Source organism: Sus scrofa, chromosome 13, assembly GCF_054392235.1.
Source record: "Sus scrofa isolate SSC_HxYL_T2T_F1_AM1 chromosome 13, Sscrofa_HxYL_maternal_Yorkshire_Landrace_v2.0, whole genome shotgun sequence".
Lineage (NCBI taxonomy): Eukaryota > Metazoa > Chordata > Mammalia > Artiodactyla > Suidae > Sus > Sus scrofa.
Window position 1 is genome coordinate 61856102 of NC_139395.1, and position 24897 is coordinate 61880998.

At 39.6% G+C, this 24897-nt stretch overlaps 1 protein-coding gene across 50 annotated transcripts in view; it reads right to left on the reverse strand.

Annotated features, from left to right (window-relative positions):
• MAGI1 (membrane associated guanylate kinase, WW and PDZ domain containing 1) overlaps positions 1-24897 on the reverse strand; it is a 674066-nt gene that overhangs the window by 133058 nt on the left and 516111 nt on the right. For all 50 annotated transcript variants that reach the window (XM_021070801.2, XM_084988888.1, XM_021070800.2 and 47 more), the window contains one exon: positions 3233-3352. In XM_021070801.2, coding sequence (XP_020926460.2) covers positions 3233-3352 — 120 coding nt within the window. The remainder of the gene's footprint in view (positions 1-3232; positions 3353-24897) is intronic.

Genomic DNA, 24897 nt, shown 5'->3' on the forward strand with positions numbered 1-24897 from the left:
TGTACTTAATCCTACCTATGAGAAAGCACTATTATTATCCTCATTTTACCAAAGGGAAAATGGAGACATGGTGCATTAAGCAACTTGCTGGAGGGTACACAGCTCAAGAGCAGAGCTGAGGCTCAAATTCTGCAGGGCCACAGCCCAGTCTGAATCGGTGTCCAACACGCAGAGCCACCTTCCAAGGGCTGGTCCAGGGGAGGCAAAGACAGAGAAAGCTCTTTCAAAGCTCTGCAGCCTTAGTTCTATGACAGTATCTGACCTTTAAGAAAAATTCCATTTCATTTGCAGCTTATGAGAGTCACCATGATACACTCTAGTTGGTTCCCAAAAATGATGAGCCATCTTCTATGGTAGGAAAATTATACAGCCGAAGGTCAAAGGCTGCAGAACACAGTCAAATGGCTAAAACATGGGGTGGATTAACACAAGTTAGAAGAGGATTTCAACCCCAAAATAACTGAGCGACATTCACAGAAAGACAGTTTTAACTAAAGATGATAAGACATTTTTGGAAAGAAAACCACTTTTTCCTGTTGCTCCCCATCAAGAAGCTGGGTGAAAGTCCTAGTGGGCTGTTTTTCTAACTTTTTAGTTATATCCAGACTATTCTTCTTGGGGTTTTCAGGAAAGCGCATGGGATCTCAAAGTCCAACAGCTGGGTTTGTTCCCTTACTCTAGCATTCAAGAACCAGCTGCACAACCTTGAGGAAGCTCCTGAATAGGACCTGGCTTTAGCTTCCCCATCTAAAAAGTCAGAGATAATAGCTACCCTCGTCAAAGCGATAAAATTAATGGGAAAACCAAGTGACTCCACCTAAGTATCACTTGTAACATCAACACCTCAATAAAATGAGTTGATTTTCTTCTTTTTGTCCCAGACAAGCTGTTGTCTAACTACATGCTTTTCTATGTCAACCCAATACCCTCTGGCTCTTCGCAGCCACTCTAGCCCTGAGCCTCTCCAAAAAGGCAAATGGACTTAAAATATATATATATATATATATATATATATATTTTGGACTCAAGCTCCCCTAAAGGGCTCCATAACTGAGTTCAGATAGGACAATTCACTTTCTTAACCAAAAGGATCCACACTTGCTCTTTTCTCAGCCACTGGAATTTTTTTTTTTTTTAACCAGATTCACAGTTATAAGATAATTACTCATTGAAGAAGCTCCTGGTACACTTACTCAACCCCCATTCTCTTCCCTCACCCTATTGCAAAGCCTTAATAAATCATTCTTGATTCCAGCATCTTCAGACCCCTGCCAGCCCACCAACCACCAGTCCCATCCCAATACCTCAAGGAAACCAAAACAGCTAGTAATCAGCAATACTCTTAAGGAAATCTTCCTGAATTCACAATCGGGAACTTGATTAACACCTAAACATGCTTCAGCGTCTATTCAAAATTTGGAAATGAGCAGTGGGCACAAAGATAATGCTCCAAAAACACATCAAACCAGAATTAGCATCCCCAAGGTTCACAATCATTACTTAACTGTTAGCCACTGCCCGGAACAGGGGCAACTATCACATCAAAGCTATAATATACCTAATAAACTAATAGTCGCTTCCTATTCATCCTTTGTTTTTAAGTCTAATCTTGAAAATGACACCATGATCGTCCAATAAATCCGAATTTTGAGAGCTTATAAGAAGTAGACATAGCAACATAACTTGACCTACTTATTATTAATAGTATCATATTGTGCCCTTCTGTCTCAAATAATAACATTCAGAAGAGCAATCAGGCTATAATATTGTTTTCAGAAAATACAAGTTTAATCTCCCCCCACATTTGGCTTAGGGTTTCCAACCCAATTTGTAACATCTCATCCTACAGATTTATTTTCACCTCTGTGAAGTAATTTATGTCCATGTTATTCAATGCAGCCCTGCTTTTTAAATTATTATTCAATGAATTTATCACATCTATAGTTGTATAATGATCATCACAATCCAATTTCACAGGATTTCCATCCCACAACCCAAGCACATCCCCCCACCCCCCAAACTGTCTCCTCCGGAGACCATAAGTTTTTCAAAGTCTGTGAGTCAGCATCTGTTCAATGCAGCCCTGTTTTGAAATACTAAAAATGTCTACCTAAAGGGAACTCATTAAATAAATATAGTCTATCCATACAGAGATTGTACAGCCACTGAAAAAGGAAAGCAAGAAGTGCTCTGTTACTAAACTGCAAAGACCTCTAAGACATATTATTATGTAAAACAGCAGGATGCCAACTAGCATGTAATGTGTACTGCCTTCTGTATAAAACAGGGGAGAAATCAGAACACACATATAAAACACATGAGTGTGTGTACACCTGCACATGTGTGTTTGTACTGACATAAAACAATTGCAGAAGAGTAATCATAAACTGATAACTGTAATAGCTGGAGAAAGAAGAACTGGAAGCTAGGCAGGTGAAAGATTGATCTATGAAGTCATTTACATCCCAAATATCTTGGAATGATTCTGCTTTATGAAGCACGTAAACACATTATCTACCCCAAAAATACATTAAGTATCGACTGGTAGTTTAAGGTGACATTCCAGTCCTTGGAGATTAAAACAACACGACCTGTAAAGTCACATTTTATGACTGACCATGATTCTTATTCTTCTTTCTAGTATCATACATGCCCATATGAAACACACAAATACAAATGCACACACATATGCGCGCGCGCACATACACGTTTAAGTCAATAAATTAAAGGAGAAAACTTTAGCACAAAAAAAATTATTTTAAAAGAACTCGACGAAGCCTTATTCCACATATTTTCTTTCTTTTTTTTTTTTTTTTTTGTCTTTTTGTCTTTTTGCCATATCTTGGGCTGCTCCCACGGCATATGGAGGTTCCCAGGCTAGGGGTCCAATTGGAGCTGTAGCTGCCGGCCTACGCCAGAGCCGCAGCAACGCGGGATCCGAGCCGCGTCTGCAACATACACCACAGCTCATGGCAACACCAGATCGTTAACCCACTGAGCAAGGGCAGGGACCGAACCCGAAACCTCATGGTTCCTAGTCGGATTCGTTAACCACTGCGCCACGACGGGAACTCCACATATTTTCTTATTATTAATCACATCAAGGGGAACGCAATTCTCTACAGATGTCCAGATTTCATTAGTCCACAGGACACCTTTGCCTAGATGGTTCCAGATCCTCTGAAATACCCAGCAGACAGGCATCTTACTGCTGCCACACAGATCAGCTCACCTTCATAGGTGCCAACTTCCAGAAGAGTCCCGCTCTGCTCGAGGTCCAAGAACTCCTTCACAGTCAGAAAGTTATAGTCCACGCCAGGCACCTCTCCTTCTCTGGGAGACCGGGTTGTGCCTGCAGCAAGACGAAGGACAAGAAATCATCAGTCTAGTGAAACAGGAAGCGACCCATCCAGGTGTAATTAAAATAACCTGTTCAGTAAGCTGGTGTACCTAAGATGACAGAACCACCTACCGAGACAAGTCTTCTTTCCAGCAAAAGAGCACTGTCACTCTCCTCCCCCACCTCCCCACTGGGCCTCTCAAAAAAAAAAAAAAAAAAAAAAAAAAAAAAAGAAAAGAAAGAAAGAAAACCAGCACAGCTAGGCAACCCAGGGAAATGTATATCATTAAAAACAGAAAAAAAGAAAAAGAAAAAAGAAAAATTGCACTGAATGAAAAGGGGGAACTGGATTTTATACAGACAACACTCACAATCAGCAGTTTTTAGGACTCCAGTAAATTCTGAAAAGTTATCCACCTTAAGCTCAGTGCCTAAGGGGTTTATATTTTTATCCCCGGCCTCAAAATTCTTGTGCTCCTCAATACATCCATCAACTTCCAATGCAACAAACCCTTTTGAAGAAAATGACACCCACTGCATAAACACATCACTAGAGAAATTCAATTGCCCAAGATCTGTGGCTGGATACCGCCCAGGGATTAAAATGTTGCTGCTTTCCATGTAATTAATATGTTTGGCAAAAAGAGGCCACCCATAAGTTCTGAGTGGAGAAAAAGGACACTGCATTTGCTAGAAAATACCTCCCCTGAATTCATCTAGCCATTTTCTCAAAGACTAATAAATATAACAATTCTTCTTATGAAGAAATAACACAGAGCCTCTAGAATATTCAAGTCACCCAGCTCAGATGCTGGGCTGCAGGCCTATCATTTTAGCCCAACCTCAACCAAAAGTGTGGAAAGAATGTGGTTTCTAGACAAAGTTAAAAAAGAAAATAAACCAAGAAGCAACTATGTAGTGCTTGCCAGGAACCTATTTTAAATGTGAGGGGAGACCAAAAAAGAGCAAACTTTTATGATTTTTGCTCCTATGTTCAAGTTAGAGCACATAATCAACATGGCTCATTTTACTAGGCTTTCAGGTTAATGCTTCCAGGTATGATAAGCAGGGATTTTTCCCTAGTCCTAGTTTGAATCTCCCCAAAGCAATTCAATAACCAACTGTATGCACTCGGTGGCTCCAATGTTCGTGGCAGAGTGCAGTTTTAATCACCTGCCTATGTGAATTTCCACACAACTACAGTGAATATTCAGAATTCTCTGGAATCAGGAGTTCCCGGCGTGGCTCAGGGGTAATGAATCTGACTAGTACCCATGAGGACGCAGGTTCAATCCCTGGCCTCACTCGGTGGGTTAAGGATCTGGCATTGCCACGAGCTGTGGTGTAGGTCACAGATGTGGTTCAGATCTGGTGTTGCTATGGCTGTGGTGTAGGCCAGTGGTGACGGCTCCAATTCGACCCCTAGTCTGGGAACCTCCATGTGCTGGGGTTGCGGCTCTAAAAAAACAAAAGACAAAAAAAAAAAAAAAAAAAAAAAAGAAAGGGAATTCTCTTGAATCAAAAATACCCTCAACTCAACATTTGTTGCATATTTTACTTAGGCTAAATACATTTTTAAGTAAGCCAAATTTTTTTAATATCTGAAACCTAAGTGTTATAAAGAGCTACAAAGTGTCCAGGGAAGTTATATTGCAAATGTTGGCTTATGCCCAGCACCCTGGGACTTTCTGGTAAAGAGAAAAATTTTATACTACTGCTTGTGTAGTGTCCCAAAGTCTACTCTTGAACTGTTCCCTAATTCATTTCCATTTCTGGCTCCCCTGGCAGATGACAAGTCCCTTGAGGTCCTTCACAAAATTTAAATTTATATCTCCAATGTCAGGCACACAATGGACACTCCTGAAGCATAAAGAGTACCACATACTGTTGTCGAGCAGGTGTACAGAGTGGGAATGACCACGTACAAGCCCAGCTTGTGGTCTTAGGCATGTTTCTCAGCTTTTGTTCCTTCTCAGTTTCCTTATCTGTGAAATAAGGACAATTATATTACCTACACTAGAGATCTGTTGTGTATACTGAAGGAGATAAGACTTTTAGAAGGCTTAGCTCCATGACTGCTCTCAGATACCATAATTTAGGTTATTACTAGAATGAAATGAGTTGGTAAAATATTATACTTCAAATTATATATACTAATTTTATATGTATATATAAAATTACATACATTATTATGTTTCTTTTTTTTTCAAGAATCATTTACTGAGGTCCCAGATACCTGCCAGGCACCAATTTAGGCACTGAATAAGCCCAAACCCCTACCCTAATGGAATTTCTATTGTACTATGAAAGATAAAAGATAAAAAATAAATATGTCTATGAATGCAGCATATAATTTCAAGTATCTGAAACTGTCTTGGAGGAAGGAAGCAAGACGGGGGGTAGGAGAGCTACTTTTTTTTTTAAGCTTTATTTAAGTATAGTTGATTCACAAGTTTGTGATAATTTCTGCTGTACAACAAAGTGATTCAGTTATACATGTATACACATCCATTCTCTACTTTAGATAGGTGATTAGGAAAATCCTAGGTAAGGAGGTGTCATTTAAACTGAGGGCCATGCAAAGGTGATGGGAAAAGCATGGGGTTGCGGGGGGCGGAATGAAAGAGAGGAGGCCAAGGGCTTTGAAGTAGGAATAGGTTCAGCATGTTAGGGGAAGGGCAAAAAGTTCAGAGTAATTGCAGCAGAGCAATGGAAAAGAGGTGAGAAATGAATGCAAGGGACCAGATGACGCAGGCCACCCAGAGCAAATATTTCACATTTTATTCTAAGCATGATAGGAAGTCCCTAGAGGGTTTTCAGCAGTATGGCACCATGATTTATTTTTAAAAGATCACTGAACTTGACAGAGAACAGCAGTGTAGGATGGGAGGTGGGCAAGAATAGAAGCAAGGAGACCAGTTAGCTCTCCACCTGAAACTAACACAACAGTGTAAATCAACCATACTCCAACATAAAATAAAAATTAAATTTTAAAAATAGAAAAAAGAAAACCGGAAGTCAACAAACAAAAAAGAAGACCAGTTAGTTGGTTATCACTGCGTCCAGGTGAGAAAAAAAATCAGGGCACAGACAAGAACAGCAGGAGGGAGGTGGTAAGAAGCCATCACATTTCTATGACAAACTGTGATCAGTTGGAAGAATGGGAAGACAGTCCATGGGATAGACTCTCTAGGTGGAGTTAAAAGCACACCAACCCATCAGGCCACACTCAGTCCATATTTGGAAGACAACTTGTTGATAGAGCAGATGGAGTGTGTAGGAAATAAGGACTGGTATTTTATTCTTTGACTTGGGCATATTGACTATGCCATTTATAGAGATCACAAACATGGAGGAAATGGCTTTTGGGGGAAAAAAATTAACGGTTTGCTTCTGAAACATGTCAAATTGTAGATGCCCATTGGACACCTCAGTGTAGAGAGCTGTGGACAGTTGGTTTGGTACATTTGAAGATCAAAGTGATGGTTGGGCCCTGAACTTGGAAGTCATCAGTAAACCAATGGCATTTGAAGCCAAGAGACACAGAGAGAGAGAGAATCTAGGGAGAGAGAGTGTAGAAAAAGCAGCCAAGAAGTTTGAGCTGAACACACAACCTTGTAATTTTTAGAAACAGAAGAGGAGGGAGAGTCTCAAAGGAGACTAAGAGGCAGTAGCCAGAGAAGGGTGTGATGTCTCAGAGCCAAGTGCAAAAGCTGTTCAGCCAGCTACTCAGAAAACACAAACAGCCTACATCATATTGGGAAATTCCAGCATAGGGCAAGAATAGAATCACTTCGAAACTTGCTGTGAAAGAATCTGTCCTAAATATGTTCTTTGTGGCAAGTCTCATCCTTGGCCTCCATACCAAGATTCTAGTACCTAAATCCATCCCCAATTCCCATCCCTATTATTCCTCAAACTAGGATAAATGAGACCAAACAAACGATTTGTTGGGTTTTTGAAGTCTTCTATACCAGATAATATTGGGTTTGGTTCGTTTTTTGTTTTTTTTTTTCCACTCCTGTAAGCCATCTTATCTTTGCCATTTCTTCCAACCATGTTTTCAGAACCAATTTGTGAGATTTACTTTAAAGACAATGATAACCTCTGGGTCTTAATTTCCTGGAAGGATTCAAAGTAATCAAGAACTTGAAAAATCTACATGTGAGAGGAAAAATGAAACTGGGAGATACCCATTTTTCCCTTGGAAATAAATAAGCTTCAAATGGCCTTTGCGCAGCAGGGGAAGAGGGGGAGGGGGTGGGCAAGTCCCCACCCACCAAGCCTTCAGGGTTTATTACCCAGACAAAACCTTTCCTCTCTGCAGGCTGGCAGGAGGTTTCCTCCCAGTTCTCCTCTAAGCAACCCGGCTTGGGTCTGGGCCAACATGACCAGGCTCCATTCAGTGACGCTGGGGAAAAAGGGCCTGGGAGGGGACCCCGCCCCCTCTTTTCTTCCAGCAGAATGACAGGCTGCCTGCTGGACACACGCCTGGCAGATGGCATTTCAAAGGGTTTTCAGGAGCCATCTGGGGTGGGTACAATTATTACAAACCAGGCTTCTAACAAAGCCAGAAGGGTTACTTCCTGGCAGAAGAGAAGTAAAACAAATTCTATCATGTTTCTCAGGGACAGCATATTAAAAAAAAAAAAAATCACCAGGCTGACAAACAGGGATTTCTACAGCCTGCGACGATGCCTTCTGCTGGTCTAGCTAGAAATTAGGCCAACAATATCTTGCATTTATTAGCTTTATACAAACAAACACAGTGCCTACCTCCTTGCCTTTAATAAGAAGAAAAAAAAGAGAAAGAGATTATCAAACACTAGGAAAAAAAATAATACCTTCTGTTTATTGAATGTTTACTTATGCCTTAGGCTAGGCCTTAGCACTTAATCAATACCACTGCATGTAATCGTTCTAAGAAACAGAAGGATTGCTATTATACTCATTTTACTGATGAGGAAGTTGATACTCGGAGAAGTAACCTTCCCAAGGTCACATAACAAGTAAGCTGGGCTGAGCTGTGATTTGAAAGTAGACACTCTGCCTTTAGCATCCCTCATTCTAAACCACTGTTGTCCAAGTTAGAACTTTCTGTCATGATGGAAATGTTCCATATGGTTGAGTCTCAACATGGTAGCCACTAGATACATCTGGTTAATATTTTTTTAATTATATATATTTCAGGTGTACAGCATTATAGTTCATTATAGTTCAACATCTGTACACATGTGGTTTTTGATAATGTGACAAAGGAACTGAATTTAAATTTTATCTTAGTTTAATTACTTTATATTTAAATAGCTACATGTGGCCATATGGTCGACACCAGATTGGTGAGTGAAGTTCACCCAAATGCCATGGATGGCATTTTCAGTACAACATTCACTACAATGCCCCCAAGGCACCTCCAGCTCTCAAAATAAAAAAAAGAAACAGACCAAACTGCAGAATCTTGTACTCACACAGGAAATTCATCCTTTTAAAAACTCTTATATCTTTTGATAAATGATCTAATCACATGTTATGCTGTGTATTAAAACCTCTGGGGAGCTCCCGCTGTGAAACAGCGGCATCGACAGAGACATCGTCTTGGGAGCACTGGAATGCGGGTTCAACCCCTGGCCCAGCACAATGGGTTAAGGATCTGGTGTTGCTGCGGCTGTGGTTTGATTCTCCTCTAAGGCTTGGATTTGATATTCCAAGGAGCGGCCTGGGAGCTCCATATTCCAAGGAGCGGCCAAAAAAAAAAAAAAAAAAAAAAAAAATTCTGTTAGGTTCCTATTGGCTACGGTCTCTTAGGGAAAACAAACAAACAAACAAACAAAAAACTTACAGATATTTCTGGTATCACCATTTATAGCAAAAATAAAAATTGAAAAAGAGACCAAAAAAGAAAAAAAAAAGCAATCTTACAAAATAAACAAATTAAAAAATGGTGTGCCTATGAATAAGGGAGTGATTAAATGAAATAGGGCAGATTCACCCTTAGAAACTTTTTTTTTTTGTCTATGTAAAGAATACTAGGTTCAGAGGAATATCAGGAATGTAGATTTGAGTGATATAAAATGCAAAAAAAATCACTGCATTTTACTGAAAAATAGAAAAGAAAGCCCTTAATGGGTGCTTTATGAGCTAATAAACAGTTAAATGGGTGGAATAAACCTTTACCAGTGGTAACCTCAGGAGGGTGGGCTTAGAAATGGGGAGAGAAAAAATAATTGTTTCTTTAAAGCTCTCTGTAACATTGTGCATGTAGTTGTTTTTGGCATTTTATACATCGAATAAAGTAATTACTTAAGAAATCTTGAAAGTCTGGATTCTTGGGTGTCCTACTCAAGTATCTTCATTAGCTTAGTCCTTGCGAAAATGTGCCAAAGGAGAGAGGCTCCCAGGAATATACTACAAATAAAGTGGAGAAAGTGGCACTATTTTTCTGCCTGATTTTGCTTCAACCTCAAACTGTTCACACCTTAAATAGAGTCCTTTTTTTTTTTTTTTTTTTTTTTTTTTTAGGGCCACACCTGCAGCATATGGAAGTTCTCAGTCTAGGGGTCGAATTAGAGCTGTAGCTGCCAGCCTATACCACAGCCACAGCAATATGGGATTTAAGTCGCATTTGCAACGTACACCACAGTTCATGGTAATGCTGGATCCTTAACCCACTGAGCAAGGCCAGGGATTGAACCTGCGTCCTCGTGGATCTTAACTGGGTTTGTTACCACTGAGCCGTAAGGAGAACTCCCAAACACTTAAAAAGTGTTACTATTTAATAACATTTGCACCAGAGTAGTGAATACCACCAGCCTTGTTTGCCACCAGATCATAAATTAATTTGAGCTATGCCCTGCTGACTTTCTCAGTATGAATTATCGATGCCCCCAAAAGTCTGCCACTGAAAGCTTGAGTGGCTGCTTGCTTCTGAGGCACATTTTATGGTTCATAAACTTTCAGTGTACCTGACATGAATGATCCTTGCTGAGGAAATCAGGCAATGACCTTCCTTCTCATCAAACACCACAAACTACAGCTACTGAAAGGAAACTGGATTCACAGCTCATTTGCTCTCTCTGCTTATTCTACAAGTTCTCTTGAAATGCCCAGTTAAGGCAACAACAACAAAAAAATCCTAGAGGTGAGACACATTTAATAAGTTATTTCCTTCTGCTATGTGTTCCCAATACCATTAGGTTTTGAGGCAAGCCATCACTCAGCACCTGCCCAACTGGTCTCGAGGCCAGACTGCTAATAGAGTGATCATTACTAAGATTAAAGTGTTAATACTCAGTGATATCACCTGATGTGAAATTCATCTGGGTCCTGCTGATCCAAATCTAACCTAAATTATAGGCAAGTCAACTACCTCCATGTTAAGGAAAGAGTATAAATTTCTATAATAAAACAAGGGTTTACATTGGTTGAAATTGGGCAGATATCCACGATAGCCTCATATCATCCACTCTTTGGTTGATGGAGCAGAGTAGAGATGTTGTTTCCCCAAATTCACTCACTTGACTTATTGTGCATGGAATTTTTGCCATATCTCAGGCCCAGCAGTACTATTTATGCAATATTTTCCCTTCAAGTCAAAGCTGTTTAAAAAACAAATATATCCATGTAAAAAGGAATGCTTAACAGCTAGCCACATACTTATTAGAGAGAATTCTTTTGAAAAATCTTACAATATCAGGTGCTGGCAGAAACATGGAGCAATCAGAACTCTCATACATTATTGGTAAGGATATAAAATGGTACAGCCAGTGGGAGAAGAGTTTGGCAGTTTGTTAAAAAGTTAAACATACATTTACCATGTGACCCCAAATCACACTTCTACGTATTTATCCTAGAGAAAGGATCACACCTACATATTTATCCTAGAGAAAACAGGATAAATATATTTATTCTATATTCAAATGTTTATAGGAGCTTTATGCATAATCAACCCAAACTGTGAACAATCCAAATGCCCTTAAGTGAATGGATAAACTGTGGTAAATCCCTACAATGAACTCAGCAAAAGTACAGATGTACACAACAACAGGGATTAATCTCTAAGACATTTTGCTAAGTGGAAAAAAAAGCCAACCCAAGTATCTATCAACAGAAGAACTGACAAAGATGTGGTACATATATACAATGGAATATTACTCAGGCATAAAAAAATAATGAAATAATGTCACTTGCAGCAACATGGATGGACCTAGAGATTATCATATTAAGTGAAGTAAATTAGAGAAAGACATATATCCTATGTTATCACTTATACGTGGAATCTAATAAAAATAATACAAATGAACTTACAAAACAGAAACAGACTCAAAGACTTTGAAATCAGCCTTATAGTAACCAAAGGGGAAAGGTAGGGAGAAGGATAAACTAAGAGTTCAGGATTAACATACACACAGTACTATGTATAAAAGAGATAATCAACAAGGACCGACTGTATAGCATGGGGAACTCTACTCAATATTCTGTATTAACCTATGGGGCAAAAAATCTGAAAAAGAATGGATGTATGTATACTTGAATCACTCTGCTGTACACCCAAAACCACCACAACACAAATCAAATACTTAAATAAAAAATAAAAATGAAAAAGAGGCTACAGACTGTATGATTCCATTTCAGTGATATTCTGTAAAAGACAAAACTATAATAGGGAAGGAGAATAAACCAGTTGTTGCCAGGTGAGTGGTTAAGGCTGACTACAAATGGACAGACCAAGGGAAAAGGGGAAGGGGTGGGGGCTGAGAAGACAGAACTGTTTGTGACCAAGATCCTGATTGTGACCAAGATCGGAGGACAATGCATTTCTCAAAACCTACATGCAGAACTGTACACCACGAAGAGTAAATTTTACTGCTTACTAAAATTTTAGAAAAGGAAACATTTAGCATTACCTCTGATGAACAATCAGTTTCACCCTGCCATAAACAGTAACTAAAAATAAATGCAACAAAAATATAGTCCTTTGATTTTTATCGAGACCCTGAGGTCCACATTCCCTTATTAATTACAAAGGGAAATTAACAAACATTAGGAAGTTGTTAGAGACCTATTAGCACCAAATTGAGCCTTTCTCCCTAACATCATTACTAGGATTAAAAAAAAAAAATTGTAAAGAACATCATCTGCTTGGTATTGGAATAGACCTTCAAGGAACACGGCCTAAAATCATCTCATAATATCCCTAAAGTCGTTTTGGGTTTTAGGAACCACTAGGATTAGGCTTCTAACACCTGGGACAACCCAGGACAGAGGTTGGGAGTTCCCTTGCAGCACAGCTATATTAAGGATCCAGTGTTGTCATGGCAGTGGTTTGGATTGCTGCTGTGGCTCAGGTTCAATCCCTGGCCCAGGAATTTCTGCATACTGTGGACATGGCAAAAAAAAAAAAAAAAAAAAAAAAAAAAAAGATGGAAAAAAAACAAGTTCAGCTCCATCACCTGATTCTTCAAAGAATTTAGGTTGCTCAAATCTCTTTAAGTCTCAGTTTCCTCACCTATGGTGAGGATGGGAAAAATAAAATCATAAAAATTAAAGGAGATAATTTTTAAGTGGAAATACTAAAAGTATCTACACCTCTGGATATTGTGCCAGTATCAAGGCATACACCCCTTCCATTATGGTGCCCAGCAGGGAGAAAGTAGGTGAAAGTTGAAAGTTAAAAGCAGTTGATGTGGGGGTTCCCGTCATGGCTCAGCGGTAACAAAACCCCACTAGTATCCATGAGAAGAGGGGTGGATCCCTGGCCTCATGGAGTGGGTTAAGGATCCAGCATTGCTGTGAGCTATGGTGTAGATCACAGACGTAGTTTGGATCCTGAGTTGCTGTGGCCAGCAGCTTGGCTCTGATTCAACCCCTAGCCTGGGAACTTCCATATGCCACACCCGTGGCCTTAAAAAGAAAAAAAAAAAAAAAAAAAAAAAAAAAAGCAGTTGATGTGGCGTTCTCGTCGTGGCTCAGTGGTAACAAACCCGACTAGTATCCACAAGGATGAAGGTTCAATCTCTGGCCTCGCTCAGTAGGTTAAGGACCTGGCGTTGGCGGTGAGCTGTGGTGTAGTTCACAGACACAGCTCGGACTCAGCATTGCTGTAGCCGAGGTGTAGGTTGGCAGGTTGAGCTCCAGTTCGACGCCTAGCCTGGGAACTTCCATATGCCTTGGGTTCAGCACTAAAAAGACAAAAGCGGGGGGCGGGGGGGGGAGTTGCCATGGGTTTGGCTAGCTTAGAAACCGGGATCTGAGTTTCAGCACTCTCAGAGATACGCTCAAGGAGAAAAATCTCTCTGCATATGATTTAGATGCATTACATATTATTCAGTATTCCTGCAAGACAGTGTCACAGTCAAGCCAGCATCACTTCTGGCCTTCAGTTAACGCAACCTTCTTCACCTGGGTAGGAGTTTACCTGCCATATACTATGTCAATCTTCTCTGTTTCGTTTCAACATAAAAACAGAAGGAACACATGTCCAACAACTAAGTGATCTTTATGCTTTTCCCCTGTAGGGATAACTCCTGACTCCTTGGCTCAGATTCAGGAATGGCCTAGACCCCGTTTCATCATCTCAAAATACAAGTCTCATAGCATGTGCCATTGCAAACATTTTTCTACGAGTAAATACTCTTCTAGGAAGCCTGACCAACTACAAGTGTGTAGATCCCCTTACTCCCAAAACAGAGATTTACTTCCAAAACAGTAAACAATGTATTTACTGACACTGATACTGATCAACAGCCTAAATGCATTTAATAGACTCACAACACTAGTGACTTATCTATGGTGCCTTAATCATGGCATCAGACACCCAAATGTGTCCTATACTATGAATATGTACTGCATGTTCCTTCCTGGATGTAAAGCACTTTTGAAGCTTTCATATTACCAATTCCACCAGTGAACACGAGGTAAGCACACAGAGATAGGCTGTGTGCATAAGAGAATTTTATCTCCTAAGAGAATGTGCTTATGTTTAAAACAAAGTGACTTAGAGATGAATGGATCAAGAAGATGTAGTACGTGTGTACACACCCCCCCCCACACACACACACCACAGGCTATTACTCAGCCATTAAAAAAAAAAAAAAAAATTGAAATAATGCCATTTGTAGCAACAGGGAGGGACCTAGAGATTATCATATTGAGTGAAGTTAATCAGACAGGAAAAGACAAATGTCATATGATATCACTTATATGTGGCATCTAAAAAAAATGATACAAATGAACTTATTCACAAAACAGAAATAGACTCAGAGACACAGAAAACAAACTGGGGTTACCAAAAGGGACAGCAGGGTGGTGGGGGGTGGGGAGAGAAAAATAAATTTGAAGTTTGGGATTAACAGATACACACTACTATATATAAAACATACAACAGAGACCTATTAAGTATAGCACAGCGAACTGTATTCAACATCTTATAATGACCTATAATGGAAAAGAATATGAAAAAGAATAAAAGAATAAACTGAATCACTTTGCTATCTATATACCTAAAACAAATACAGTATCATAAATCAACTAAACTTCAATTTTTTAAAATAACTTATTTATTTATTTGTCTGTCTTTAGTCTTGTTAGGGTCGCACCCAAGGCATATGGAGGTTCCCAGGCTAGGGAACCTAGAGGTTGAATCAGAGCTACAGCTGCCGGCCTACACCACAGCCACAGCAACATGGGATTTGAGCCTCGTGTGTGATCTACACCACAGTTCACAGCAATACCAGATCCTTAACCCACTGAGCAAGGCCAGGAATCGAACCCAAATACTCATGAATACTAGTTGGGTTCATTAACCACTGAGGCGTGATGGGAACTCTTAAAAGTAACTTTAAAAAAAAGAGTGAAAGATTTTAGATCATTATTATTATTTTATTTTTTAAATTGTTATTCCCCTATACAATTTTTTTTTTTCTACTGTACAGCATGGTGACCCAGTCAAGTCCCCTACTTCTATTTTTTCAAATCCACCAAACGGATAAACAAAAGCAACCCTATTGGGTAGTTACTATTATTGTCCCCACCTCACTGATGAGAAAACAGGTCCAGAGAGGTTAGGAGACTTGACAAAAAATGCACAGCCAGGATTTGAATTCATTTTATTGCCACAGAGCAGGAGAAAGCCCTGCACACAGAGATGACACTGGGTGCAGAGAGAAACTAGTGGGGGGAGCACTTCATCACCTGTCCTCATCACAGAAAGTAAAGGGGTGCTCATGGGACTGAGCCTAAAGGAGAGCACCCCCTCCCCCCACTCCCCAGGACTCCCTTAATCCCAAACCTGAGCTCCTGGGAACTGTGTCTAATAACCTCTTAATCAGAATAATGAGGTAAATCAGGCCAGAATCCATTGAACAGGAAAGTCAAGTAATAACTTGAACATGCATATTAACCATTCTTCCTCTTTGATGCAGGGAAGGGAACCTTGGCACATATAAACTCAAGGGAATCTTGCATTCTCTTAGAAACCAGAAAATGAAAATTCTCAAGCTGTCATTGATTCATTTCAAACATTCAGCATCCAGGCAATAAAGGATAAGGATCTCCAGCACTCGATACACGCTTATCAAAAATCAACTTTGGAGGATTATCTTGAGGCATTTTTGTTCAGAAAGGAATGCCGCAAATCAGTAATGCCATAGTCTAGTACTAAAAGCTCTCTGTGATAAAAAGGGATTATCAGATAGACTTTCTCTGTTATGACAGGTAATACTTTCTACTTTTTCTGAATTAATGACAGCAATTGTTTGTAAAAAAATGGAATGAACTAATGCCAACGATTTCAACCAGGTAATTTCAAAAGCATGTGAAAGAAAATGATTATTTTCATGCAAAGCTATAATTAATGAAGAATATCAAGTTTCCACAAATTAGGTGACTCTGCAGGCCCACTGCTGAATGCTTCTAATCTTTGGCAGCTTTCTTTCTTTACTTTTAAAAAAATAATCAAGAGTGACTGCCAATGGGTAGACAGTTTTTTTGTTGGGGGGGGGTACAGAGAATATGCTAAAATTAGCTGCAATGGTCGCACAGTTCTAAGAATATAACGAAAGTGCTGATTTTTGTAGAGAGTGTACACTGTCCATCAATAAAGCTTAAATATTTTAAAATATTACACTACAGAAAAGCAGAGATAAAGAGAAAGCAGTATCTGTCCTCAAGGATGTTACAATTCAGTAGAGGAGTTGGTACATTTCAGTGAATACTATGTGCTGGTGTAATTTGCTCTTCAACAGTAAGTTGCTTCTGTTAGTCCTTCCAATATATAAACCAAGTGTAAATTCGAGATCAGAAATTAGTGACCATGTTATATTATTTTCCTAAAAATTGCAGGGGTCTGGAGTTTTCCCAGAAATGTCATATAGAGAAACTGTTCTGAAATCTAAAATCAGAATTGGTGACTTCGAATTCCAGCTCTGATATTTACAAACTGTGTACACAGCCAAGTTAAACATTTTGGGGCTTGGTTTCCTCATCTCTAAAATGGAGATAATCATAATACCTACCTGGTAAGGTTGTGTAAGGATCATATAAGACAACGCATACATGATGCCAGGCCTGGTTATAGCCCACATTTAATACACACTGGCCACAATGAAAGTATCATCACTACTACCACAGCCTCCTCTTTCTTTCCACCTATTTCCCTTTAAAAGCAAAGGACCTGGAGTTCCCTGATGGCGCACTGGATTAAGGATCTGGCATTCAGTGCTGTAGCATGGGTTCAATCCCTGGCTTGGAAACTTCTGCACATGACAGGTGCAGCAAAGAAAAAAAAGTAAAGAACCTAACTACTGACCCTTTGTTTTACTGCTACCATGGAACACTGGTTTTTCTGTGCATAAGTTAATTCTTCTTCCAAGAGGAGCAATTTTTTTCTTAAGAAAATTTTCACAGTTCCTAAAATTTCTATCCTTCTCATTTTTCAAAGCCTCTCACCATAGATGCACACAACTCTCAACCACAACTCTTTGGATGATCCTTTGATAAGAAATCACAAAGTCAACATATTCTATAAATAACGTAATTTTAGTCACTCATTTATCATTAAGCACTAGCATCTACCTATAAGAAAGTGTCTGAATTTGAAGACCTCAAGTCTCCTAATTTGATGTTACTGTTTTATTCCTCATATGATGAACTCCTCATAAAGGATGTACAATTTATTTGCTGAAGAAAAGACCTATACACCTGGATATAAACAGAGAAATCAATTTATATCTAGTACCCAGAGAGAGCTGTTATAAGAGCACATCGAGATGGATATAAGAAAAAAGGAGTTTGTATTGATTTAATAAATACGTTGGTTCTCAGTTGACCTAAGCGTGATAGTTCTTGAAGCCTTCTCAAGTGTTTGGCCTAACAGTCACCACCATGTAAATTTGCCTTTGGTTCCCATCAAGTATGAATACTGCTACATCAACATAAACAAAAGCAAATAGTGTGTGACATATGATAAGACATGCTAAAAGAATAAAAAGGAATTGGATACAACATTAAGCCTTTATCAGAGACATATATACTGTTGTACTACTTACATGTTTCTGTACTGAGAGTATGGCTGTTATAGCATAAAAGAAAACACAGTGAGAACAGTAAAACTTCTAGGACAGCAGTGTTGAAGGGTGACCGAGCAGAAGGCCTAAAATCTGAGTATTTCTTCCTGTATTTTAACACATGCTTCCCCTCTCTTTTTTATTTTCCCTAATACCATCATTCAACCTTGAGAAGGCTTTATTAGCACCTTAAGGTTCAAAAAGTGTCTTACGAGCCAAGGCTGAGAAACACCAGCAGGTGAACATCGCTGAAGGGTGGGTTCCCAGGCAGCTGAAGTCACTGCTGGGACTCTGCTATTGTTCATAATCCACTTAGGCCTTTCCCCCAGAAACGATGACATGGGCAGATTCCCAGAAAACTGAATTACCGCCTTGACTTTCCCCCATCCTGGGACCATCCATTACCTTATCTAATGCTTGCCAATTATCTCTCTAACTCTATGTCATAATCCAAAGAAAAACACGGACTGGGAGCAATTGCAAAATGAACTAGACGGCGCAGCTGATGAACTGTTATTGCCCTCCTTTAGCTTAGTTCATTTCTCAATGAGCAATTACAGTCTCACATTATATAGTGCTTCTCTTGTCACAACTCGAGGTCGTTTTATGTTACAGACGATGCCTCCTAGATAGATGAGTCATATAAATTATTATTTTTCACTCTGACTGTGAAGCCAAATGAAGGAGCTTTTAGAGGTGAAATTAAACACAAATTATTAATGCTCTAAACATTTGCTTGGAAAAATGAGGACAGTGATGAAGCCTGTGCTGATGTGACGGCACCCACACTGACATTTAAAGGAATAATTTCATTAGAATGCTATACGGGGTTTCAAAGTTATTATTAGAAAGTGAGTGGCCAATTAAAAAAAATAAAATCAAGCAGAAATGTTTATTATTATAAGTTACTTCGAATAATTACTACATAGGAACTACAAATTATTCTGTGCTTTCTAAGAGAAATTGACCCTTTCGAACGAGCCTTCTCTCAGAGATGTTAGGTAACGGAGCCTTTCAAAACAGTCATGTCATGGGAAACCTGCAGGATTCTCCTTAATCCAAGAATGCAAATTGCACCCTTGTCACCTACACCAACTGCACCTTATGTGAGGCTAAATAAAATTAGATCAAGGGTTGAATCAAGACTATGAGAGACAACTTTTTAAATCGATGCATTAAAAGGTAATGACATCTTAGTTGTGACATATGAACAACCTTTCCTTAGGGGGGAAAAAAATCGAGTGGTTTCATTTGTTTTTACTTCACTTTATTTCATACCTATTATCTAAACGTCATATCACACAATGTTTCCTGGTCTTCATTCTTTGGTTTCATCTAGTGCAGCAGCCCTATCAACAGTGCCTGCTGGTCAAGGGCAACGAGAGGGGAGAGGTAATCTTCATCTCCTTGATTTGGTGGTGCGTGTGTGACCGTCACTAGCTTCCTATCAGCAGGTGAAGACCTGGGGGATGTGACAGATGATCCCTGAGCTCTTAGAAGCAGTTGTCACCAGATCCTGCCTCTTAACCTATTTACCCATCAGTTACACTCTCATCTTCTGGGAAACCCACATTTTTGCCCAGAGGGAGCAAAGAGTCTACATCTTTAATAAATCCAGAAGCTACCACCATGGCCTTCCACAGACCTGGCTTCCCAAAACAAAACCAAAAACAAACCAACAAAAAAACGGTATAAGTATTTTTTTTTCTTTTTATGGCTGCACATGCATCATATGGAAGTTCCCAGGCTAGGGGTTGATTCAGAGCTGTAGCTGCCGGCCTATGCCACAACCACAGCAATACCAGATCTGAGCTACATCTGCGACCTATGCAGCAGCTTATGGCCATGCTGGCTCCTTGACCCACTGAGCAAGGCCAGGGATTGAACTGGTGTCCTCATAGAGACAATGTTGGGTCCTTAACCTAATAAGCTACAATGGGAACATTGGGTATAGGTATTTGATTGAGCCAGCTGGGAAATCCAGAAAACATCTACTCTCAACAACTAACACATGTTACATCTAAAAATAGTAGTGAGAGATTAAAGCTATTTATGTTTAAATTTAGTGACCTTACTACATTTTGTATAAGAAAATTTTTGTTTTATACATAAAATAGAAAATGAGGCACTAGAGAATGCTTTCTTAAACCTTTAAATGAGGAGTTCCCATTGTGGTGCAGCTAAAACGAATCTGACTAGGAACCATGAGGTTGCAGGTTCGATCCCTGGCCTCGCTCAGTGGGTTAAGAATCTGGCATTGCCGTGAACTGTGGTGTAGGTGGCAGACTCGGCTTGTATCTGGTTTTGCTGTGGCTCTGGCGTAGGCCAGCAGCTACAGCTCCAATTCGACCCCTAGCCTAGGAGCCTCTATGGGCCGTAGGTTCGGCTCCAAAAAGACACAAAGACCAAAAAAAAAAAAAAAAAAAAAAAAAAAAAAAAACGTTAAATGAACACCAACTAATGTCAATTCATGACATTTACTCCAAAATAAGCAAAAAATATGCAATTCACAAAATAGGGTCCCATCAAATTTGGGATACAGTGGCGCATTTAAAAATTAATAACCTTTACTCTTTTATTCCTAAATTCAGAAATAAAAAGCACATGCTTGGAGTTCCACTGTGGTGCAGTGAGTTAAGAATTCGACTGCAGCAGCTCAGACTGCTGCACAGGAGCATGCGTTTGATCCCTAGTGGGTTAAAGGATCTGGCGTTGCCATTGCCATAGCTGTGGCGCAGTTCACAACTGCTGCTCAGATTCAATCCTTGGTCCAGGAACTTCTATATGTCATGTGCGTGGGCAATAAAAAAAAAAGAAAGTACTTGCTCTAGAAAATTTAGAACTCATACAAAGAAGACAACCATCCCCACCATCCAGTAGGGGACACTATCAATGTATCAATTGTTAAGGACCCAAAGTCCCCAGTTAGCACTCCAGGCCCAGGGATGAAGTCTTGGCATCTTCAGGTAAATTCTCAGCCATCAGAATTGTCACAAACCACCGCAGCGTCCATTACAATCAATACTCAACAACCACGGGCTGATACTTGACAAGGAGAAAGCACTGCCATTTTTCACAGCCATGTTATTTAGCCCAATTGCCATGAAGATGCTTGGATTACACAAATACTAAAAATGAGATTGAGGACATGGGACAAAGATTACGGGAGTAAGTAGTGCTGACTGATGCACAATTCAGACATCTTTCCATGGAGTCGAGGGATTGGAATGATAAACATTCAAAAATTTTTCAAAGGCAATTTCTTGCCCTAGGCTTCAAGCTCTAAGTCATTAAGTAAGATTAACAGTAGTTGTCTTAATAATAAAGAGCAGGAGGAAAAAAAAGAGAAGCGGCAAGGGCAGTAATAGTGGATGTTGAATTAATACCACAGGTTTATTGCACCTCAGTGTTCATAACGGCACTAATCACAACAGCCAAGAAATGGATGTCCATTGGCAGAGGATTGGATAAAGAAGATATAAGACCATATACAATGGAATATTACTCAGCTGTAAAAAAGAATGGGATGATGCCATTTGCAGCAGCATGTATGGACCTAGAGATTATCATACTAAGTGATGTAAGTCAAAGACAAATATCATGATATTATCATACTAAGTGATGTAAGTCAAAGACAAATATCATGATATCACTTATACATGCAATCTAAAAAAAATGGTACAAATGAATTTATTTACAAAACAGAAACAGACTCACAGATATCAAAATCAAACTTACAGTTACCAAAGAGGAAATGTGGGGAAGAAGGATAAATTAGGAGATTGGGACTAACCATATATAAAATAGAAAACTAATAAGCATGTATGGTATAACACAGGGTACTCTAATCAATATACTATAATAATCTATATGGGAGAAGAATCTGAGAAAGAATGGATATATATGTATATGTATAACTGATTCACTTTGCTGTAGAACTGAGACTAACACAACACTAAGTCAACACTATAAGCCAATAAATTTTTTTTAAATAAGTGATACAGGTAAACTATTATCACCACCACAAACAAATATTTATTAAGCACTTACTCTATGTCCACCACTGCATGAAGTCCATTCTTCTCTCTCTGAAACCTCTTCATAACCATGACCCTAGTATTAACATCCCTGCATCTCAAATGGGGAAACTGAGCATTGGAAAGGACCTATTATTTGCCTAAGACTGTCACATAGCTAAAGAGGTGTCTGAACTGGGATTAAAACTCAGGATTTCCTAGCTCCTGAGGCTGAACTCTAAAGTCTGATACCACGTGGCTTCATGGCTCCCTCTGTGCCAGTCCTGTTGGTCTCCTTGTTCTTAGTATACTCCATGCCTCACAGCCTTTGCGCTTGCAATGTAAAACTCACCCCAACCAAGCCCTCGCTCTCAGTGGCCACTATTTCTCCAGATACCCTCAGGGCTGCGCCCAAATATTATTGCTATAGCTTCCTATAGACTGATTTGTGTCCCCCCCCCTTGAATTCACACATTGAAACCCTAACCTCCAAGGTGACAGTATTTGGAAGTGGGGCCTCTAGGAAGTGATTAAGTTTGGATAAGGTCATAATAGTGGGGCCCTCAAGATGGGATTACTGCGCTTATAAGAAGGATGCCAGAGAGAGCTTTCACTTAAGCTCACTCTCATGCTTTCTATCTGCTAAGTGAGGACACAGAGGGAAAGCAGCTGTCTGCAAGCCAGGAAGAGGGCTCTCACCAGAACCCAGCCACATTGGTACCTTGACTTGGATTTCCACCCTCTAGGGTGTGAGAAAATAACATACTTCTGCTGTTCAAGCCACCACTTTGTAGCACTTTGCTACAGCAACCAGAACACACTAGCCATCATTTCCATAAGAAACTTCCTAATTTAAGTTGCCTTATTTTATTAATATTTTTTCTTTTTAAGGAATACAAAAATACGATACCTTTTAAAATTGTACCTCACAAAATCAAATACCTCGGAATACACCTGACCAAGGAGGTAAAGGACCTATATGCCGAGAACTATAAAACTTTAATCAAAGAAATCAAAGAAGATGTAAAGAAATGGAAAGATATTCCATGTTCCTGGATTGGGAAAATCAATATTGTAAAAATGGCCATACTACCCAAAGCAATCTACAGATTCAATGCAATCCCTATCAGAATACCCATGACATTTTTCACAAAACTAGAACAAACAATCCAAACATTTATATGGAACCACAAAAGACCCAGAATTGCCAAAGCAATCCTGAGAAACAAAAACCAAGCAGGAGGCATAACTCTCCCAGACTTCAAGAAATACTACAAAGCCACAGTCATCAAAACAGTGTGGTACTGGTACCAAAACAGACAGACAGACCAATGGAACAGAACAGAGAATCCGGAAATAAACCCTGACACCTATGGTCAATTAATCTGTGACAAGGGAGGCAAGAACATAAAATGGGAAAAAGAAAGTCTATTCAGCAAGCATTCCTGGGAAACCTGGACAGAAACATGCAAAGCAAGGAAACTAGAACACACCCTCACACCATGCACAAAAATAAACTCCAAATGGCTGAAAGACTTAAATATACGACAGGACACCATCAAACTCCTAGAAGAAAACATAGGCAAAACACTCTCTGACATCAACATCATGAATATTTTCTCAGGTCAGTCTCCCAAAGCAATAGAAACTAGAGCAAAAATAAACCCATGGGACCTCATCAAACTGAAAAGCTTTTGCACAGCAAAGGAAAACAAAAAGACAACTTGCAGAATGGGAGAAAATAGTTTCAAATGATGCAACTGACAAGGGCTTAATCTCTAGAATATATAAACAACTTATACAACCCAACAGCAAAAAAACCAATCAATCAATGGAAAAATGGGCAAAAGACCTGAATAGACATTTCTCCAAAGAAGATATACAGATGGCCAACAAACACATGAAAAAATGCTCAACATCGCTGATTATAAGAGAAATGCAAATCAAAACTACCATGAGATACCACCTCACACCAGTCAGAATGGCCATCATTAATAAATCCACAAATAACAAGTGCTGGAGGGGCTGTGGAGAAAAGGGAACCCTCCTGCACTGCTGGTGGGAATGTAAACTGGTACAGCCACTATGGAGAACAGTTTGGAGATACCTTAGAAATCTATACATAGAACTTCCATATGACCCCGCAATCCCACTCTTGGGCATCTATCCGGACAAAACTCTACTTAAAAGAGACACATGCACCCGCATGTTCATTGCAGCACTATTCACAATAGCCAAGACATGGAAATAACCCAAAAGTCCATCGACAGATGATTGGATTCGGAAGATGTGGTATATATACACAATGGAATACTACTCAGCCATAAAAAAGAATGACATCATGCCATTTGCAGCAACATGGATGGAACTAGAGAATCTCATCCTGAGTGAAATGAGCCAGAAAGACAAAGACAAATACCATATGATATCACTTATAACTGGAATCTAATATCCAGCACAAATGAACATCTCCTCAGAAAAGAAAATCATGGACTTGGAGAAGAGACTTGTGGCTGCCTGATGGGAGGGGGAGGGAGTGGGAGGGATCGGGAGCTTGGGCTTATCAGACACAACTTAGAATAGATTTACAAGGAGATCCTGCTGAATAGCATTGAGAACTATGTCTAGATACCCATGTTGCAACAGAACAAAGGGTGGGGGGAAAAATGTAATTGTAATGTATACATGTAAGGATAACCTGACCCCCTTGCTGTACAGTGGGAAAATAAAAAAAAAAAAAAAAAACCAGGAAAAAAAAATATTTTTTCTTTTTAGCATCACACCTATGTCATATGTAAGTTCCCAGGCTAGGGGTTGAATCGGAGCTGAAGCTGCTGGCCTCTGCCACAGCCACAGCATTGCAGGATCCAAACTGAGTCTGTAACCTCGATCACAGCTCATTGCAACTCCAGATCCTCAATCCACTGAGCGAGGCCAGGGAATGAACCTTCATCCACATGGATACTCATTAGGTTCTTAA